General features: G+C 36.9%; 1 protein-coding gene across 4 annotated transcripts in view; it reads left to right on the forward strand.

The window, feature by feature from the left end:
• Window positions 1–16,217, forward strand: part of AP1S2 (adaptor related protein complex 1 subunit sigma 2) — a 31,207-nt gene that overhangs the window by 12,457 nt on the left and 2,533 nt on the right. The window contains exons 5-6 of one of the 4 annotated variants that reach the window (XR_003543904.2): window positions 4,816–4,910; window positions 15,756–15,764. The exons of 1 other annotated variant lie outside the window; for it this stretch is intronic. Coding sequence is in view for 2 of the 3 variants with exons in the window: in XM_027738179.2 (XP_027593980.1) it covers window positions 12,869–12,904 (36 nt within the window). In the remaining variant the exon portion in view is untranslated. Of the gene's footprint in view, window positions 1–4,815; window positions 4,911–12,868; window positions 14,306–15,755; window positions 15,765–16,217 lie in introns of those variants that run through there. 2 more of the 4 variants (XM_027738179.2, XM_027738177.2) reach the window with 2 other exon arrangements.

Here is a 16,217-nt window from a genome sequence, read left to right on the forward strand (position 1 = left end):
GACTGAAACACACTAACTTTTTAAACCATTCCCACCTTCACTGCTCTAAAGGCGGTTTTTGCCTGTCTGAACAACTCAGTTATACTGAGAGAAGAAAATTGGCAGATGCAGTATGTTGTTGCACGCCTTACATATGTTTTTATATGTATATACACACGTGTGGTGTATAGAACAGCTAAAAGGTAACCCTGTGCATAATTTTATGATATTTAAATTTTTTAAGGCATGAAACTACCAACAGTAGATCTTCTATGCAAAAGAGGGGATTTGATTTATTTCTCTCAAAAGTCTAATTGCTGTGGTTTTATTTGCTGGTTTGAATAATTCCGTGTGGTGCTTGGAAGTTTGTAGTCATTTACTGTGCTAAAGCACTAAAATCAAGGAGTTAATAATTCTAATATCTAAAACAAGCAGTCATATATATATTTTAAAGTAAATCTATACAGAATCGCTCATCTTCATTTGAAATAGGAAAAAGTTCCTAAACATTGGCTTTGAGTGAAAATTCTTCTTGTTGATTATCCTATGTAAATTTTATAAAAGTGTTTTGGAAATTATCCCTGTTTTTGTCCACTGCTATTCTTTTGTAGGGTGTTTATGTATTTTTTTTAGTAGTTGATTGCAGAACATCTGAATACTTAAAAATATATGTGTTTTTAGAAGCGTCATAATAAAAAGACCAATGGTTCTGTCAACAAATCACACTTGTTTCCATCACTATTTTGGCAATAAAAATCTTAAAGCTATGTGAATGTTTTTTTTTTCTTATGCTCTTGCATTTTGGCCTCAGGCAGTATTTACTAGTCCTTCCAAATGAAGAATAAGAGATAGGCTATCAATTAACTTTACTTTCTTTGCTGTTTCAAGCCCTTGCCTCATCCTGTGTCCAGAAGGGTGCTTAAGGTGTTCATGTTGGCTGACTTGTGCTAGATGCTTAGGGTTGCTGTGTAGATTTAAGCTTTTGGTTTTAGAATGAGCATCTTTGGAAATGAAAATTCATTGAGTTTTCAGCTTATGCCATGAAAATTTTCTTCTTGGAGATGAAATGTGCTGGTTGGAAACTACGTTTGAAGGTATGCGTAATAGTAGGTATTAGGTTGTCCTTGAGATACGATAATGTTGGTATTATCAGTAACAAAAAAAATCTGATACTTAAGCCTTCAGTAGGTGGGAGTATAAGGGGTTTTGTCTGCTTTAGGAAACATCCTTTGTGAGCAGCTGTTTCATAGTAGTTGCCTGAGAAACTTACCATAATTAATGCAATTAATTCAGTTTTCACTTAATGTTATCTCTTAAATATAGACTATTGAAATAGACTGCCTTCTTAAGTTGGCAGTGGCATTATTTGCCTTGGCTATACCTGTGTCTTGCTCAGTGTGAAACAAGAATGAATAGTGGAATCTTTATTAAAATGGAGAGCTGCCTGCCATGATTTCTCTCTGCTCTTCTCGTGTAACTTCTGCCTCAGCTTCAGGCAGTCAGCTTGGTTGGTCAGTTCTTTAGATTGTATGTGCTTGATTTTAAGCACAGACAATGATCTACAGTAATATTTTAGAAGATACTTATAGGGACCTTTGAGAGGCACTATGAACGAGAAAGGGTTATGTTGTTAGTTCATTATTTGATGGGTGGACTGTTCAGTAGATAAAGAAGTGGTTGGACAGTTACAGCCAGAGGGTAGTGGTCAATGGCTTGGTGTCTCAGTGAATATCAGTGACAAGTGGGGTTCCCCAGAGATCTGTAATGGGACTAGTGCTGTTTAATGTCTTTGTTAATGACACAGAGAGAGGGATTGAGTGCACCCTTCATGAGTTTGTAGGTGACACCAAGCTGAGTGGTGTGGTAGACACCTGAAAGATGGGATACCATCCAGGGGGACCTGGACAAGCTTGAGAAGTGGACCCATGGGAAACTCATGAAATTCAATAAGACCAACTGCAAGGTGCTGTACCTGGTTTGGGGCAACCCACAGTATTGATACAGGCTGGGGGTGAACAGATAAAGAGCAGCTGAGAAGGACTTGAGGGTGCTGGGGGATGAGAGGCTGGACATGAGCCAGCAATGTGCGCTCATGGAACAGAACGCCAAACGTGTCCTGGGCTACATCCAAAGTAGTGTGGGCAGCAGGTCAAGAGTGTGATTCTGCCCCTCTGCTCTGCCCTTATGAGACCTCACCTGGAGTGCTGCATCCAGCTCCAAGGAACAACCCTCTATAACAACCAGCTGTAGATTTAATAGTAGCAAACAGCTCTGTAAACCTTGATATCAGATACATTTCCGTATTTTTAATAGATCTTTTTGAACTGTCCTTCTTGTGCTGTTGAAGTAGGCTTTCCTGCAAATACTTACCAAATCATACCCTTATGTTTAAAGAAAAAGGAATTATTCCAGAAAATGAATAGTAGAACCTGTATCTCTTTTTCCAAAATAGTAATTTGGGGAGGAGAAGTTAATTTTTCCAGGTTTAAATGTCTTCTTGAAAATGTAGCATTGAGTATCCAGGAAGTTACTGTATCATGCTTCAACCTCTTCCCATTTTCAGTCTGCTTTTTGTGGTTTTTTATTCCTGGTAACTTGAATATTTTTCTGGTTTGTATGTGAGTTGTTTGATTCTTTCTGGAAAAATGCAGTTCAGTGTCTTAATGTTCCTTGTCAAGTTTCTTGCTTTTCTGGATGTGTCATGATGTTTAGGACTTACCATAGATTTGCAGGCTGTGATTTCTAAATGCTTTGGAAATCCAGTTGTCTTTCCAAAAACATGTTGTCAAATCTTAATCTATCCTTATCTTTATGAATTGAAAATGATAGAAAGCAGTCCACTTTTCACCTGAGCAGCTTTTCTTCAGACCTTTAAAAATATCATTTTACTAAATCTGTCTCCATAATGTTCTCCCCTTTTTGGGCTGTTTTGTTTGTGTGTATGCACGTAAGATGTGATTAATCTTATTACATTAAAGAAATCAAAATAAATAAAAACTAGAAGTTCTTAAGACTCAACAAGTTGAGGAAGGAGTCTTTCATATAAGTGTTAAATATGCATTCATTGAGCTTTGCAAATTGAAACATTAGAAAGTTTCAATTATAAGACAAATTAGCGTAAGGGAGATCCTTGCTGTCTCATAACTGTTCAGTGCCCTCTCTGTTGTGATCAATTCACAAACCTACCTGGGAATTTGATCATTCGTTGATATGACCAATTCCTGTAGAGCTGTTGATGGTATATTAACAGCACACCAAACTCTTCGTAGATTATAATTCTGTTTAGGTCATATTTATTATCTGTACACTGAACTGATAGATTCCTCTCCAGAGATATTCTTCTGTTGTTGGCAGTAGAAGCACTGTGTCAGGGTGATATGATGAAAATTTTAGCACTGCTCCATATGCCATAGCTGTTTTCAGGAGTTTAGTCATGTGCTTCTCGTCAATAAACATGGCAAATTCAATGAACAATTGCAGAAGGCTGCTTGACAGTAAGGAGTATCTTATCTTCAAAATTAGGTGCTTTCTAAATGTGCACATTAATCTGCATTTTAATAGAACAAGTTCATTGGATGTGGCAGAATGCTGAAAAGAGCAATGCTAATGTTTGGATCTTGAGATTGTGAGGAGAAAATTCCATTTTTACCCTGGTGTCTGAGATGATGTGTCATGTTGCAGTGCTACTACCCTTTCCTAGAATTTTCACTACCTGTGAGGAGGGTTGTAGAGTGCTAGAGAATATTAGGTGAAAAGAATAAGAATGCCCCTCGGAGGCATTCTGTTGTGTTTGGTTTTAGATTCTCATTTCTTTGTGGTCTTATCTGTGTGTTCTACAGATGTCGGGCACGTTGCTGGAATGTGTTTTGGGGCTTTCATTTGTTATTTTTAAGGGAGAAGCTATGTTTTTTGTTGCCAAGTTGTCTAGCAACAGAAATAGTTCTGGTGATGGATATCAAGATACAATGAAAGTATATATATTAAATTTTACACTGAAAATTTGATATTAAAAAGCAAAAAAAGTCTGAGATGACCTATTGTTCCCTGTTCTTTGAGAAAACTGTTTGATTAACAGATGGATTGAAGAAAATGAAAATGTCCAGCTTTTTGCTCTAAGCATTACTACATGAAGGTGACTGCTCAGCAATGTGACTTAATAAACATGATTTTGTACCTCTTGAATTAAATTGTTTAAATTACTTCAAGGACAGTAGGTAGAAATGTTGAATGATACTTATTTTTCTTCATGGAACAAGTATGATTTAATATCAATGTTAGTAATAATACTGTGTGACAGTTAATCACTGAATTAAATATATGTAAATTTTGTAGCATCCTATTCTATTATGCTCTCAATCTGTTATAATAATGAACAACTGATCTTAAGTTCCCTTTACAAAAAAGTCTTTGAATTAATATTCTTTCAAGCACAAATGAAGCTTTCTAAACAACTCTCTACAACTTATTCTTTTAAGGTACTGGTATCCTTTATCTGGTTGAGAAATGAAAAATAAACTTAAGAGGTTTTTTAATGCATCTCCTTGGAGTCTTTGAACAGATGTTTTCTACTGATGCATTTCTGTTTGCTTTCTTAGCAGTGGACCTTTAGGAAGACTTAAAATTGTATTAACTTAAAGAATAACAATAAGTGAAACAGATTTGAGTGTAATAACTGAATTTTTGTATATAGTTTAGAATATTTCTAAGTCTTATTGTAAATGGAAATAAGCTGTACATGATTGGTGGATGTTGGGGTTTTGTTTGTTTGTTTGTTTTCTTTTTTTTATTTAGTAGTTGGTATTATATTTTCATTGCTGCTTGATTTTGTGTTTGTAGAGCCAGAATGAAGACTGGGGAGGTTTGTCTGAGGATATCTTATGATTAAGAGCATTCTAAGGCATTAGCCTTTTTGACCCCCATCTAAATGATTGGTAACTACCAAGTTTACCATTTTGGTGGCATGGATTAAATGGGTGCTATGCAAAAACTGCTGCACGTGTAATTAAGTCCTTGCAAGGGTAAACAGAAAATGGGTGATGGGCTTAACTTTCTGCAACACTTGCATGATGGTCTTTGAAGAGTGCTTTGAGTGTTTCCTTTTATTTTCCTTTCATGTACTAACCGCATCAACTTGAAGTGTCTGACTTCTACTGGCTTTCTTTGGTGTTAATAATTAAGTGGGATAATGCAAGTTAGAGAAATGGATACCAAAACTAATACCTAAACAGATGTTTGGCTTTGTTTACTTACAATCAGCCCATGTAAACATGTATTTATTGGAAAATGAGCTGTTTACATCTGCTATGCAAAGAAAATGGGCCCTAAAAAGACTGGGTGCTGCTGCAATTGACTGTATATCAAGTGCCGGATGCTGCATGACAGAACAAAGCTTATTTGCATACATAGTGCATTGCAACATATTTTTATCCAAAGCGTAAGTGGAATACATTGTGGCAGTCCTACTAATAAAGGTAAGATTTTATTTTGCATAAGGCAAGTTCAAAACACATGAAAATGATTTGCTGGTGAAAACTTAATTAGTCTACTGCTTATTTGATATAATGATAAACAAGTAGTTGAGTAAACAAAATAGCTTTTGTAATGCGGAACTGCGGTAATAGATCTAATTTCATACACCGCTTTATAAATGTCAGGATTTAGTTTCTAGTTAAAAGAAAATAATTATAGTACACAAAAATATATGTTACATGTGTAAAATCAAATTCACTGTTGGTATATGGGTGTTTTTACCATTTAAGAGTTTCCTAGTATGTGATACAGCCATTGATCTGTGTTTGGAAGTGGGGAGTAGCCAATAATCTGCTTTTGATTGGACCTGTAGAACTAGAGCAGCCAACAAGTCATTTGTTGAAAACAGAATTTCTTATATGAGCTTGGACATATCCTAAAACAACTAGGAAAAAACTAAATGCTCAAGCTGGATACTTTCCACATTTCCTCCCATGTTTATTCCTTTTTCTCTCCTCTTCACGATAAATTCATGTACAAACAGTGTGATTCTCATGGTAAGGTTAGTATTAATACTGCAACTGTAAAACTTTTCTTGTGATTAAAAACTTAAAAAGTTATCTGTGTTTGGAACCTGTGCTAAGAACAGAACTTTTACTTATGAGTCTTAATCTTTCTACTGTTGTTGTCTTTGATGGCTACAAAGACCAATTCTAGCACGTACAAGCTCAGGCTTAGAGAATTCTGTGTGACTCCAGTTTACTTGCCTAGACTGTGTCCCAGATGAATTCTATGTATGGGCTCAGTGTTGAAGAATTGTGCTTTTGTCCCCACTAAGCTAAACACAGTGGCATTATCTGATGGCCATGAGATGTTACTTCTTGGCCTGTACTGTTCTCTGGAAGGAGTGAAGGAGTAGTCGCTCTGTTCAGAGCTAATTTACAAGGTTGTTATGACTCCTCAGAATATGGAGAAATGGAGATGGTGTCTGCTGGGGTAAGTGGAGAGGACAGATAAATGTTACACATAACAAGAGACGGGGGATAGTTTGCCTGCCATAAGGAACTGCAGCTTGTATAGAGGAATGAAGATCATCTGTCTTAAAGAAAGATCTCTTGAGGTAAAAGAGGTTGTCTTCGGACAAGGGGAGGAGTTTGACTCATAGCTTTGGTGCTTGGATTAACCTGATATTTAACTGATAGGTTATACATCTTCAAATTACTTAATCCTTGTTACTACTCTCTGAGGCATAAACAAGCAGTGTTTATGAATGACTAGAATGTGGAGTTTTTGAGAGCTGTTTCAGAGAATTTGCTTGTAAACGAGGGTGTCAAGTTCTACATGTGCTGTGTGGCAGTTGTAATAATCCACGTATTCAGAAGTAGTCAGCTGCATACAGAATTTGGGGAAGTTTAAGGTAAGCCTTGTATAATATTGAAAAACCTATGTGGTACACATCTAGACTAGGTGAAATCTTTATATTGAACATTTAAGTTCTGCTGTGTAGAACTTTGGGTTTCATTGAGAACAACTCACGGGTGGTGAAGTCAGGGTGCAGTTTCCTCATCACCCAAAACCATGCTGGCAGTAACTCTTATTGAGAAGACCAGATCCGTTCCTACTGCCACCTTTGTGTTGTATTGATCCACTTGCCCTGTGGTTATGTGGCTCCCAGTTTGTTTGCTAAAATTTGAACACATGTAGGGCAGCATGAGGGAAGTGCTGGGAGGAAGAAAGCAGTGGCATTGAAAAGGGAAGTAAAAGGCAGCTGCTTTTGCAGTCCAGGACTTTTGCTAAAGCTAGTAGTGTAACTTAAATTACATCTTATTTTTAAAAATTCCAGTATCTAAGTGTTTTAAAAAGCCACTGTTCCACGCATCTCTTGTCCTGACTCAATGTCTGCTGTGAACCCCCAAGTCAGCCAGCATAGGTAAATTCTAATTTACCTGTCTGATGCTGCACCCCTGCTTTTGGCCTGAGTCATAGGAGTGTAGCAAGGAACTTTAGCAGCAGTATTGACTTAAGGAGTTTTTGGTTCTCCTTTCCCTCTTTCCTTTGTGCCGGAAGAACTATTTATATGATCATTCTAGAACTGGATTTCAGATCCATTTAAACTGATCCAATTTAAATTGCTCATGTCTAAAAACATATAGTCAGCAGCTTTTCTTTTCCATGTTTACAACTCGTGCTGCAAACATCTGCCCAAACAATTATAAGAAGGCAAAGTGCTGCAGGACCAGGAAGGAAGGGAAATGCTTAAATGCCATTGCCATGGAAGCCGAATGATATTGGATGTGACGGGGCTTGTTGCAGCAGTGTATGTGGTCATCCCTTCAAAGGTACAGCCCTGCAGTTTAAGAAATGCTTTCTTAAGTAACGGAGACTAAATAGCGCAAACCAGTATCTGCAGTGCTGGAAGCAAACATTACTGAATCCTTATGTGCGTGGTTTGGCAGTTTGCCAAACATACAGACACTGTGGGATTATCTGCTAGAGAACTCTGTGATCTTTAATGATTGTGGCTCTAATTTCACAATACAAAGTATTCAGCCACAGTATGTGCTTAAAGCATTTGTGTTTTTATGGTGGCAGAGAGGAGCCTCTGGTGGATTCTGGGAACCATCCTTGTCCTGAAGGGTTAGGCTGTTGATTCTTCATAGCTCACTGCGTAGCAGCTGATTGGCACGTACGGAGCACAGCCTCCCAGAGTGATTATCACCCCTGATCCAGCAGATCAGAATAGCAGCTCAGAAGCAGGAAGAACCAACCCACTATTATCCAGTTACAGTACATGAAGGTTCCACTGATATTTTTACTTCTGCTTTTGGCAGGGAGGCAGGAAGGCCACTGCTGATCTTATGTCGTATCTGCTCTGGTGTGCTGAGGTGATGTTTTAGAGCCAAAGGGTGTGCATATGCTAGGATGTTCTGCTGAATAACACTTGCGTGATAACTGTTGCTGTTTAAGACTCTAGTTGAGAATTGTGTTGACAAATTTACACCAGTTTTGAAGATGTTTTTAATTTTTTTGGTCTGTATAGGAAGCTGCAGACAAGATCTTAATTTGGAGTTGTTATTGATATAGGATTGTTTTTTGTTTTTGAAGAGCACCATAGTTAATACTTGTCTTTGAAGATGTTCAAAACCTTATGGGTGTTTCTAGGTTCTCTGAGAAAACACTTTGTTCTCCTTTAAGAGTAAAATAGAATTTTCCCAACGTTCCATCCCTGGACGTATTCAAGGTCAGGCTGGATGGGGTACTAAACAACCTGGTATAGTGGAAGGTGTCCCTGCCCATGGCAAGAGGTTTGGAACTAGATCTAAAAGATCCCTTCCAACCCAAACCCTTCTATCTAATTGGAGTTATTAAATAGCTGGCTAACCACAGATTAGGAAACAGATACTCCACTGTTTTGAAATTCTTGAAAGGGCAAGTAAACAGCATCAATTTCCTAAAGCAACCTTTCATTAGAAATATTTCCTAAAAAAGATTCAGAAGTAGAGTGTAAAAGTAAGTGCTTCTGAAGCATTGCTAAAGAAGGGCTTGTTAAATGTTAATCTTTTCCTGCTGTAAGAACTTCATGTTTCTAAATAGAAGCCCTCATCCCCCCACTTTCCCACAGCCTGTTCCTATAGAATTCTTTGAAAACTTCCGTATGCTCCATGGTCCTGCATCTTCTTGTTCTTGCTAGGGTGTTTTTAAATGCTTGGGTGAGGGGGGAAGCCAGGTCTTTATCGAAAGGTAGCAGTTACAGTTTTTTCCTGCAGTTTAACATGGCTTGCCTTCATAGGCTTTGTCCTGGGTTTAATGGGAAATAAGTTAAAACAATAACCTAAATATTCCCTGAAAAAGAAGTTATGCCAAGTATTCGTGAAGTCTCACTGCCATGAGATGTTGTCAGTAAAATGGCAGCACTGCAAAACACTAAACTTAAGACAGTTTGGTGTAGGCATAAATAATTTATCTCTCTCTTGCCTGAGGAAATAAGTGTTTTCTTGTCCACTACAGACTTAAAATACCTTAAATTGCAGCAAGAAAATAATTTCAAAATAGATGTTAGGCAAATTTTGCAGTAGTGATGATAATATAGCATTTAAGTAGATCGCCTGGGGCACAGTAAAAAGGCATCACTGGATGCTTTTAACAGATTGAATATTTCTCAGGAAAGTTATAAGTATGCTGTTTGGAGGACTGGATTAAATGAAGCCCCTTCTAATTTGATTTTGGTTATGATTTTTAATTAGATTGGGTCATGACAAAGTTGGCTGAGAAAATATCAGTTGAGTTGGACTGACTGAATAGTTCTGTTTACTCAAATCAACTCTACCATTTTTCTAATTTAAAAATCTCTAATGACTCAGGCTGGCAATTTCAGAGAGTATTATTAGCTTTTTAAAATGAGTTGTAAACACAGATGTCAGTTTGAAAAAGATGAATTCTAGTAACTTTAAAACACTGAGGAATTGCAATGTGCAGCCTGTATTGTAGAGCTGTTACTGCTTTGGCAGAACTGGTATTTAAGACCTATGTGTTAAAGTCAGATAAACAGTTTACATTCACATTTTTAAATAAGTGATGATTTTTCAGAGGTAATATTTCATGTTAGTTTGCCATTGTGTATTGTGCTGTAAGGACACCATTGCCTCTTCAACTAATTTATAAACTCATTAGATCTAGATTGTTATCTTAGACAACATCTGAGCCTGTGAAGCATATCCCTGAGGTCTGCACAGTCCCACCAAAGGAAGGCAAGGTAGCATAGATACTGGTTGTGGAATTTGACATTTGTCCCTTACCCACTTTGTCTGTTCTGATCTTCAGACCAGCAGGCCAACTGCTCTGGAGACAGTGTAGCAGGGAACACCAAAAAAACCAAAAAAGTCAGTTGAAACTTGAAACTAGTTCTCTGATGGCAAACAATTTGTCTAAACTTTATTTTCCTTTCAGTTGTTTGTCAGGCTGCCCATAGTGCCAGGCCCTCTGTGTGGAATGGTCCAAGACGTCCTTGGTGGGGTACAGAGATCTCCCTGAAACTGCAGTGTTTTCCTTCTCATTATTGCTGTGTTATCCTTCATATCTCTGTTACTTGTTGCCTTCCATTTAATCCTTTAGCTTCACCTCTACAAACTTTGTTTATCTAGTCTAGTTGCAGGTGGTGTTTACATGTCCTGTAAACTAAAAAGCTGCCAGGAGCCAAATAACCACTTTTGTCCTGTTGTTTTCTGACAATCTATCTTGCTTTATCAGTAGATAAGAAGTTTCTGTCAAGATGAGGCACTAATTTCATAGTGACTTGAGTCAATCATATAATTTTCTGTACCATGTTTTTCATGGCAAAGACAGTGAATTCCTCAAGTTATAAACCACTGAAAATACAAACAGGGTGGGGAATACCCCAGGACTGTGTGGGAGAGTAGAATTTTGGAAAGTACTGAAAAGGTAACAAGTAGATAAACATGAAATGAACACTTCCATGTCCTTATTAGTTGATACCAGTTATGTAAAAGGGGACATGATCACTGTTTCTGGGCCAAAGAGTGTGCTAAAGAATGTGTGCAGCCGGGGATAATCTTTGAACACAACAGCAGCGGATTATAATCAGCCTCGTAAGACTGCTAGAAAATGAACTGCTCTCTTTCTTCTTTCTGTCCAGAGAACTAGTGTAAAATTAAATATGTTCTGAGATTGGATAGGCATTTCAGTGAAGACACTGACGGCTCTAGGTTTCCAAGGGTGAAACACTGGAAGACATAAGTGTTATTTTCAAGGAGGAGGGGAATCACCTGTGTACATATATTTCCAGGTAAAAATTGGGCATTTTAGAGTGTTACAATATGCCTGTTTTTCAGTTGTCTTCATGGATCTATATCATGCCAGCAATGTAAGTAAAGCAGTGTTTTCTGTAAAGCAAAGTTTTCTGTAAGAATCTCTCTGGGAGTCTGTTGTCTGTGGAGGCTCCAGGAGTTCTAAAGGTAGTACTTTCTTGGTTTTAGTCAAAACTTCTACTCCTTGAGGAGTACACTACTGTCATGCAATTCCTTTTCCAGTTAGGAATATGCCTCAGCATTTTGTTTTTAATGTGGGCTGACAGTTCTGACTTGTGCAGTATGAGAGGTTTTAAGAGTTAAAATTCACGTTTGTAATTCTGTATTATATACCAGATTCTTTTGAATTCTACCGAAAATCACAGCAGACTAGAATTTATTTGCAACTGACACTGAGTTATATGAGTTATATAGGTGCTGTTATTTTTTGAACTACTGGATTTGTAGTTAGTTTGGTCAGAATAATTCTAACTACTGTGGGATAATCTTCGGATTACTGATACTGAAAAGCAGGATAAATATTGTAAAACTCCTAGGATATTTTTGTTGTGCTCTTTTTTGTAATTTGAGATTAGAATTTAAAAATACACAAGCTTGAACATGTGAATAAACTGACATGTGAATAAACAGAGGAGACAGGTTTAGAAGTCATGGGATCTTTCTCAGTTCTGTTGTAAGACTTCTGTAATTCTGAGGAGTGGAATACTGAAATAGATTGAAGATTATAATGGGCACATGAAAGATGGTAACTAATATGAGAGAGTTGAGTTTTGTGTGTTTTGTTTTCTTCTCAGAAGATGTGTAATGGGCATATGTGGGGCTGATGCTCCTAAATTGCTATTACTGCATTAAAAATGTCCTCATCTGTCTTCGGGGCACTGATTTTTAATACAGAAAACTGAGTGTTGCTTATTTCTAGCTCATCTTTCACCAAATTGTGTACTAACATTGTATGCTAATCATACAAGAGTGTATTGAATTCAGCAGCATAATTCAAAAGCAAAGAAAACTTTGCCTGCTGTGAGAGGTGTATCAGATATGTCCTGTTTTTAAAACAGACACTGTTTCTATAAAATGTAATTTTTGTCACCAGTAGTGCCACAGCTGTACTGCCCTGGCATGGTGCTGCTCACAGCCATGTTTGAGAGGCCTGGTGCCTCTAAAGGTGTGTTTATTGGAGCAGCTGTGGTGGGTGATGTCAGATGTCACTTAGCCCAGTGCCTGTCTCTGACAGAGGCCAACTGTTGATGTCTCCATAGAGACAAGAATTGTGCAAATAATAGAGTGATCCATCTCTTGAGCAGTCTTTCTGCTTCAAACATTTTTTGGCTGAGAAGAAACTCTGAGCTGATGTTATACAGTAACTATGATGTGAACTTGTTCTGTGTGTTGTTGGACCCAGCATGCAAATTAGAGGGGGGTAAAATGATGGTTCTCCCCCCAGGAAATTTAGAGTAGCCAAAAATGCAATATTGTATTTCTGTATCAAATGTCCTTTTAATGTCAGAGATACAATAATGAGATAATACTTTTGTTTTCTTGCATATCTGTTCACCGTTTTATTATGTATAAGAATATGTACGTTTCTTTTGTAGCCACGACATGAATACTTTAATGTGCCAGTGTACTAAATGGCTTCATTCATCATGCATGCAGAGTTTCAGAGGAGATAGACCTGTGACTTACTCATGACAGAACATTATCATCAGCTTGCTGAATCCAGTCATCTTGAATCTAATAGAATGCCACAACCATTCTCTGCTGTTGTACTTTCCTCTTCCCCCTCTGTTTTACAGTGTTGTCTCTTCATGTCTCATTTCAACAGAACTTGTGCTTGTTGGCATATGGTTTAACTTTTTTATTGTGTGTAAGCTTGAAGTCTTATGCTTAAGAGTTCTGTAGCATTTTCTGAGCTAAACATCTATATACTGTAACACCTTACTGTAACATTACTCAACCTGTGTTTATCTTTCAAATAGGTTGTGGTGGTATTTAAACATACGCTTAAAACCTGTCGGTGAGGTTCATACTTAACAGAGAAACCAGTGAAGGAGTAGTATCATGTGAAATGTGTATACACACAAGTATTACATGGTGTTATACACAGTTCTACACAGACCGTTATCGCAAAGATGCAAATACCAATACTCTTTTCTGAAGACTGGCACAATAGTGTGACTGACTTTACAAAGAGGAGAAAGGCAGAATTGATTAGGTCAAAGAGAATGACTTAGATAAATTTGAAGCTAGAACATTTGTATTTAAATGTTCAAAACACTCTTGTGAGTAGTTGAACGGTTGCTGCCACTGAAGGTGAGAATAAGATCATTGCTTTACAAATGAATAATAGAATCATAGAATCATCAAAGTTGGAAAAGACCTCTAAGATCACTGAGTCCAACCATTTGTTAGGGTTGGAAAGATCTAAGTCCATTAACAGTATACTTGAAATATATCTTCTTAAATTGGCATTTCCAGATTTACATGCAGGCTGCCTTGTGTATCCGAGAACTGCCACTGCACATAAGTGCATTCCACTGAAAAGTGGGCAGAGTGAGAGGGCATGTATTGCATCCTCTATTTGTAACCTAAAACCAATGCTGGTTTTGAAAATTGTTTTAGTGTAATTAACAAGGAAGTGGTTACTGAGATTAACCACAAACAGTAGTTCTATATGTGGTAATGCACTACCTTCCAAATGTTAAACTGACATAAAAATGGGAGATTTAGGGGATTAGACAAAAGATTTGAATTGGATTTGCAGCATTCTGGAATCTTAGAAAACGAGATCATAGGAGTGGTTTTCCATTTCCAAGTTTGCCTTTTTTTCTGTAAGCCATTAACAGTGTGTTTGGATGTCTGGTTAATGCTGCTTTAGCCTACATTATTTCATGCCTGTTGGCTTAAAATGCTGTGCATTGAGCTGTAATGAGATGCTGTTTTTCTTGTTATCTGTATACAGCTGCTTGCTTCTAAATGACTAGGTAATGAATTGGCTTTTCTGGCATGTTTGAAATAAAGTATTGCATGCACTTTTGTCTCATGTGAATGACTTTTTTCCTCATCTGTGTTCTGATATTTCAAATTTGCATTGTTTGCCTTGGGTGATTTTGAGCTGCAGGTAGTGTATAATACTGCAGAACATTTTCCATAAGAATTGGATGAGATGTTTGACACTTACTAAAACAAATAATGTGAACAAAACATAATATAATTCATTCTGTTTGTTTCTTAAAAGTCATAATTGATGAAATTATTCCTCTAGCAAAACACATTACCCTTTAGGTGTTCCTTGGGATTATATTGTTGATGAGCCTATAAGAAGGCATGACTGCTTCAAGGTTACTGCTGTAGTATTAAAAAAATTAAAATATTACTGTCTTTTATGGGTGAGATATCTGCGGACAAGTAGCCAATGTCCTTGAAATAGGTTGCTTTCAATTGTTAGCCAATGACCTTGATTTACTTGAAGAAATTTAGTCATTTAAGTATATGCCTGCTGAAAATCACCTATGACTTTGAATTGGCAGTGGAGACAACAATACTAAACTGCTCTACAGACAGCAGCAGCAATGCTCTGTATTTCTTCATAGCTATTGAGAAGTTTGTTTTGAGGCAATTTTGTAAATACCGTTTCACCCCTCAGTAACTCAAGTGTCCACTGCTGTCTAATCAATTTAAAACTGAAAAGTGGATCTATTACAAATATTTTCAAGACCCTAAAATGCTTGAGAAGGTATGTTCTGTTAGAATACCCTAAGTTCTGTTGCCATAGTTAGTTAGCAATGTAGGATTTCTTGAGTAAAACCCTTAGGTTGGTGGATAGAGGAGATGTGTGTCTTCTAAAACAAATGCAACAAAGTAATCTGGGAATATAATAGAACAAGTTATATTAAAAATGCTACATAGCCATTTCTTCAATCAGTGTCTCCTTTTGGGGGATTTGTGTTAAAATACACATGTAAATCTTTAATCCTGCTATCCTGTCTGGCTTTATCAAGGTCACTGCAGTTCTAAGAATATTTAAGTATTGCATCAGTGAGGGGGAAAAAAAAAACAAGCCATCACTACATCTTTAATACACCAAGTATCTTGTTTCCAGATTTAACTTGCCTTTTTCTTGCAATTTCTTACTTGCTGCTGGATTTTGGAAGCCATCTAAAAGTGTTCAGAGGAGGCCTGTTCCAAGCTCTGACTGACTTTTAAATGAAGTTGCCTTTAAAGTATCAGAGCTTGTTCCTTCTCTGCTGAATCACCTTATACATGAATAAGGATACTAAACTTGATCATTTTGTGCTACATAGTCAAGGTTGAGAGAGAGACAATGTTTGGATGTTATTTGCAAGATTTGAAGTGTTTCATTATGTATTTTACTGACAACTTTTTTCTAATAAATATTTACAAAGAGTTGAAAAATAATTTGTTGGCTGCCTTAACTGTTATCTGCCTTTTTTTTCTGCTGCATGACATGTCTTGTTTTAGGATGCTAAAGTAAGTTATTCATACTCTTGTTATTGAAACTGTTTGTTTCCATACGGACACAGTATCCCCTTGTATTTACTATGACATTGTTAATAATTATGGAAAAGGTCAGCCTAATGTTCCTAGTGTAAACAATTTCTGTTGAGATATTATGGAAAAAATGAATATAAAACTGATGATAACCCTTTGGAATTTCGTATTAAACAACTGGCTCTGAATCTAAAAAAAGCTTTTTAATATTAGAATTAACCTAAAACATTATGCCTGGTGTGGAATAATAAAATTCCTGTCTTAGAAATTCCTCTGCTTCTAAAAGGGGTGAATTTATTTGACACCAGGCATACCAAGGTACCTTGACCTGGTTTTATGAATTAAGCATGGGATCACTGTAAAAAACCCAGACTCTTTATAAAGAGTTTAAGGGATACTGTATCTTAGTTGCATCAGTAGTTTCATTCATAC

This window comes from Pipra filicauda, unplaced genomic scaffold, assembly GCF_003945595.2.
Source record: "Pipra filicauda isolate LSUMZ 115617 unplaced genomic scaffold, ASM394559v2 scaffold12_size5214236_pilon, whole genome shotgun sequence".
Classification (NCBI taxonomy): Eukaryota; Metazoa; Chordata; class Aves; order Passeriformes; family Pipridae; genus Pipra; species Pipra filicauda.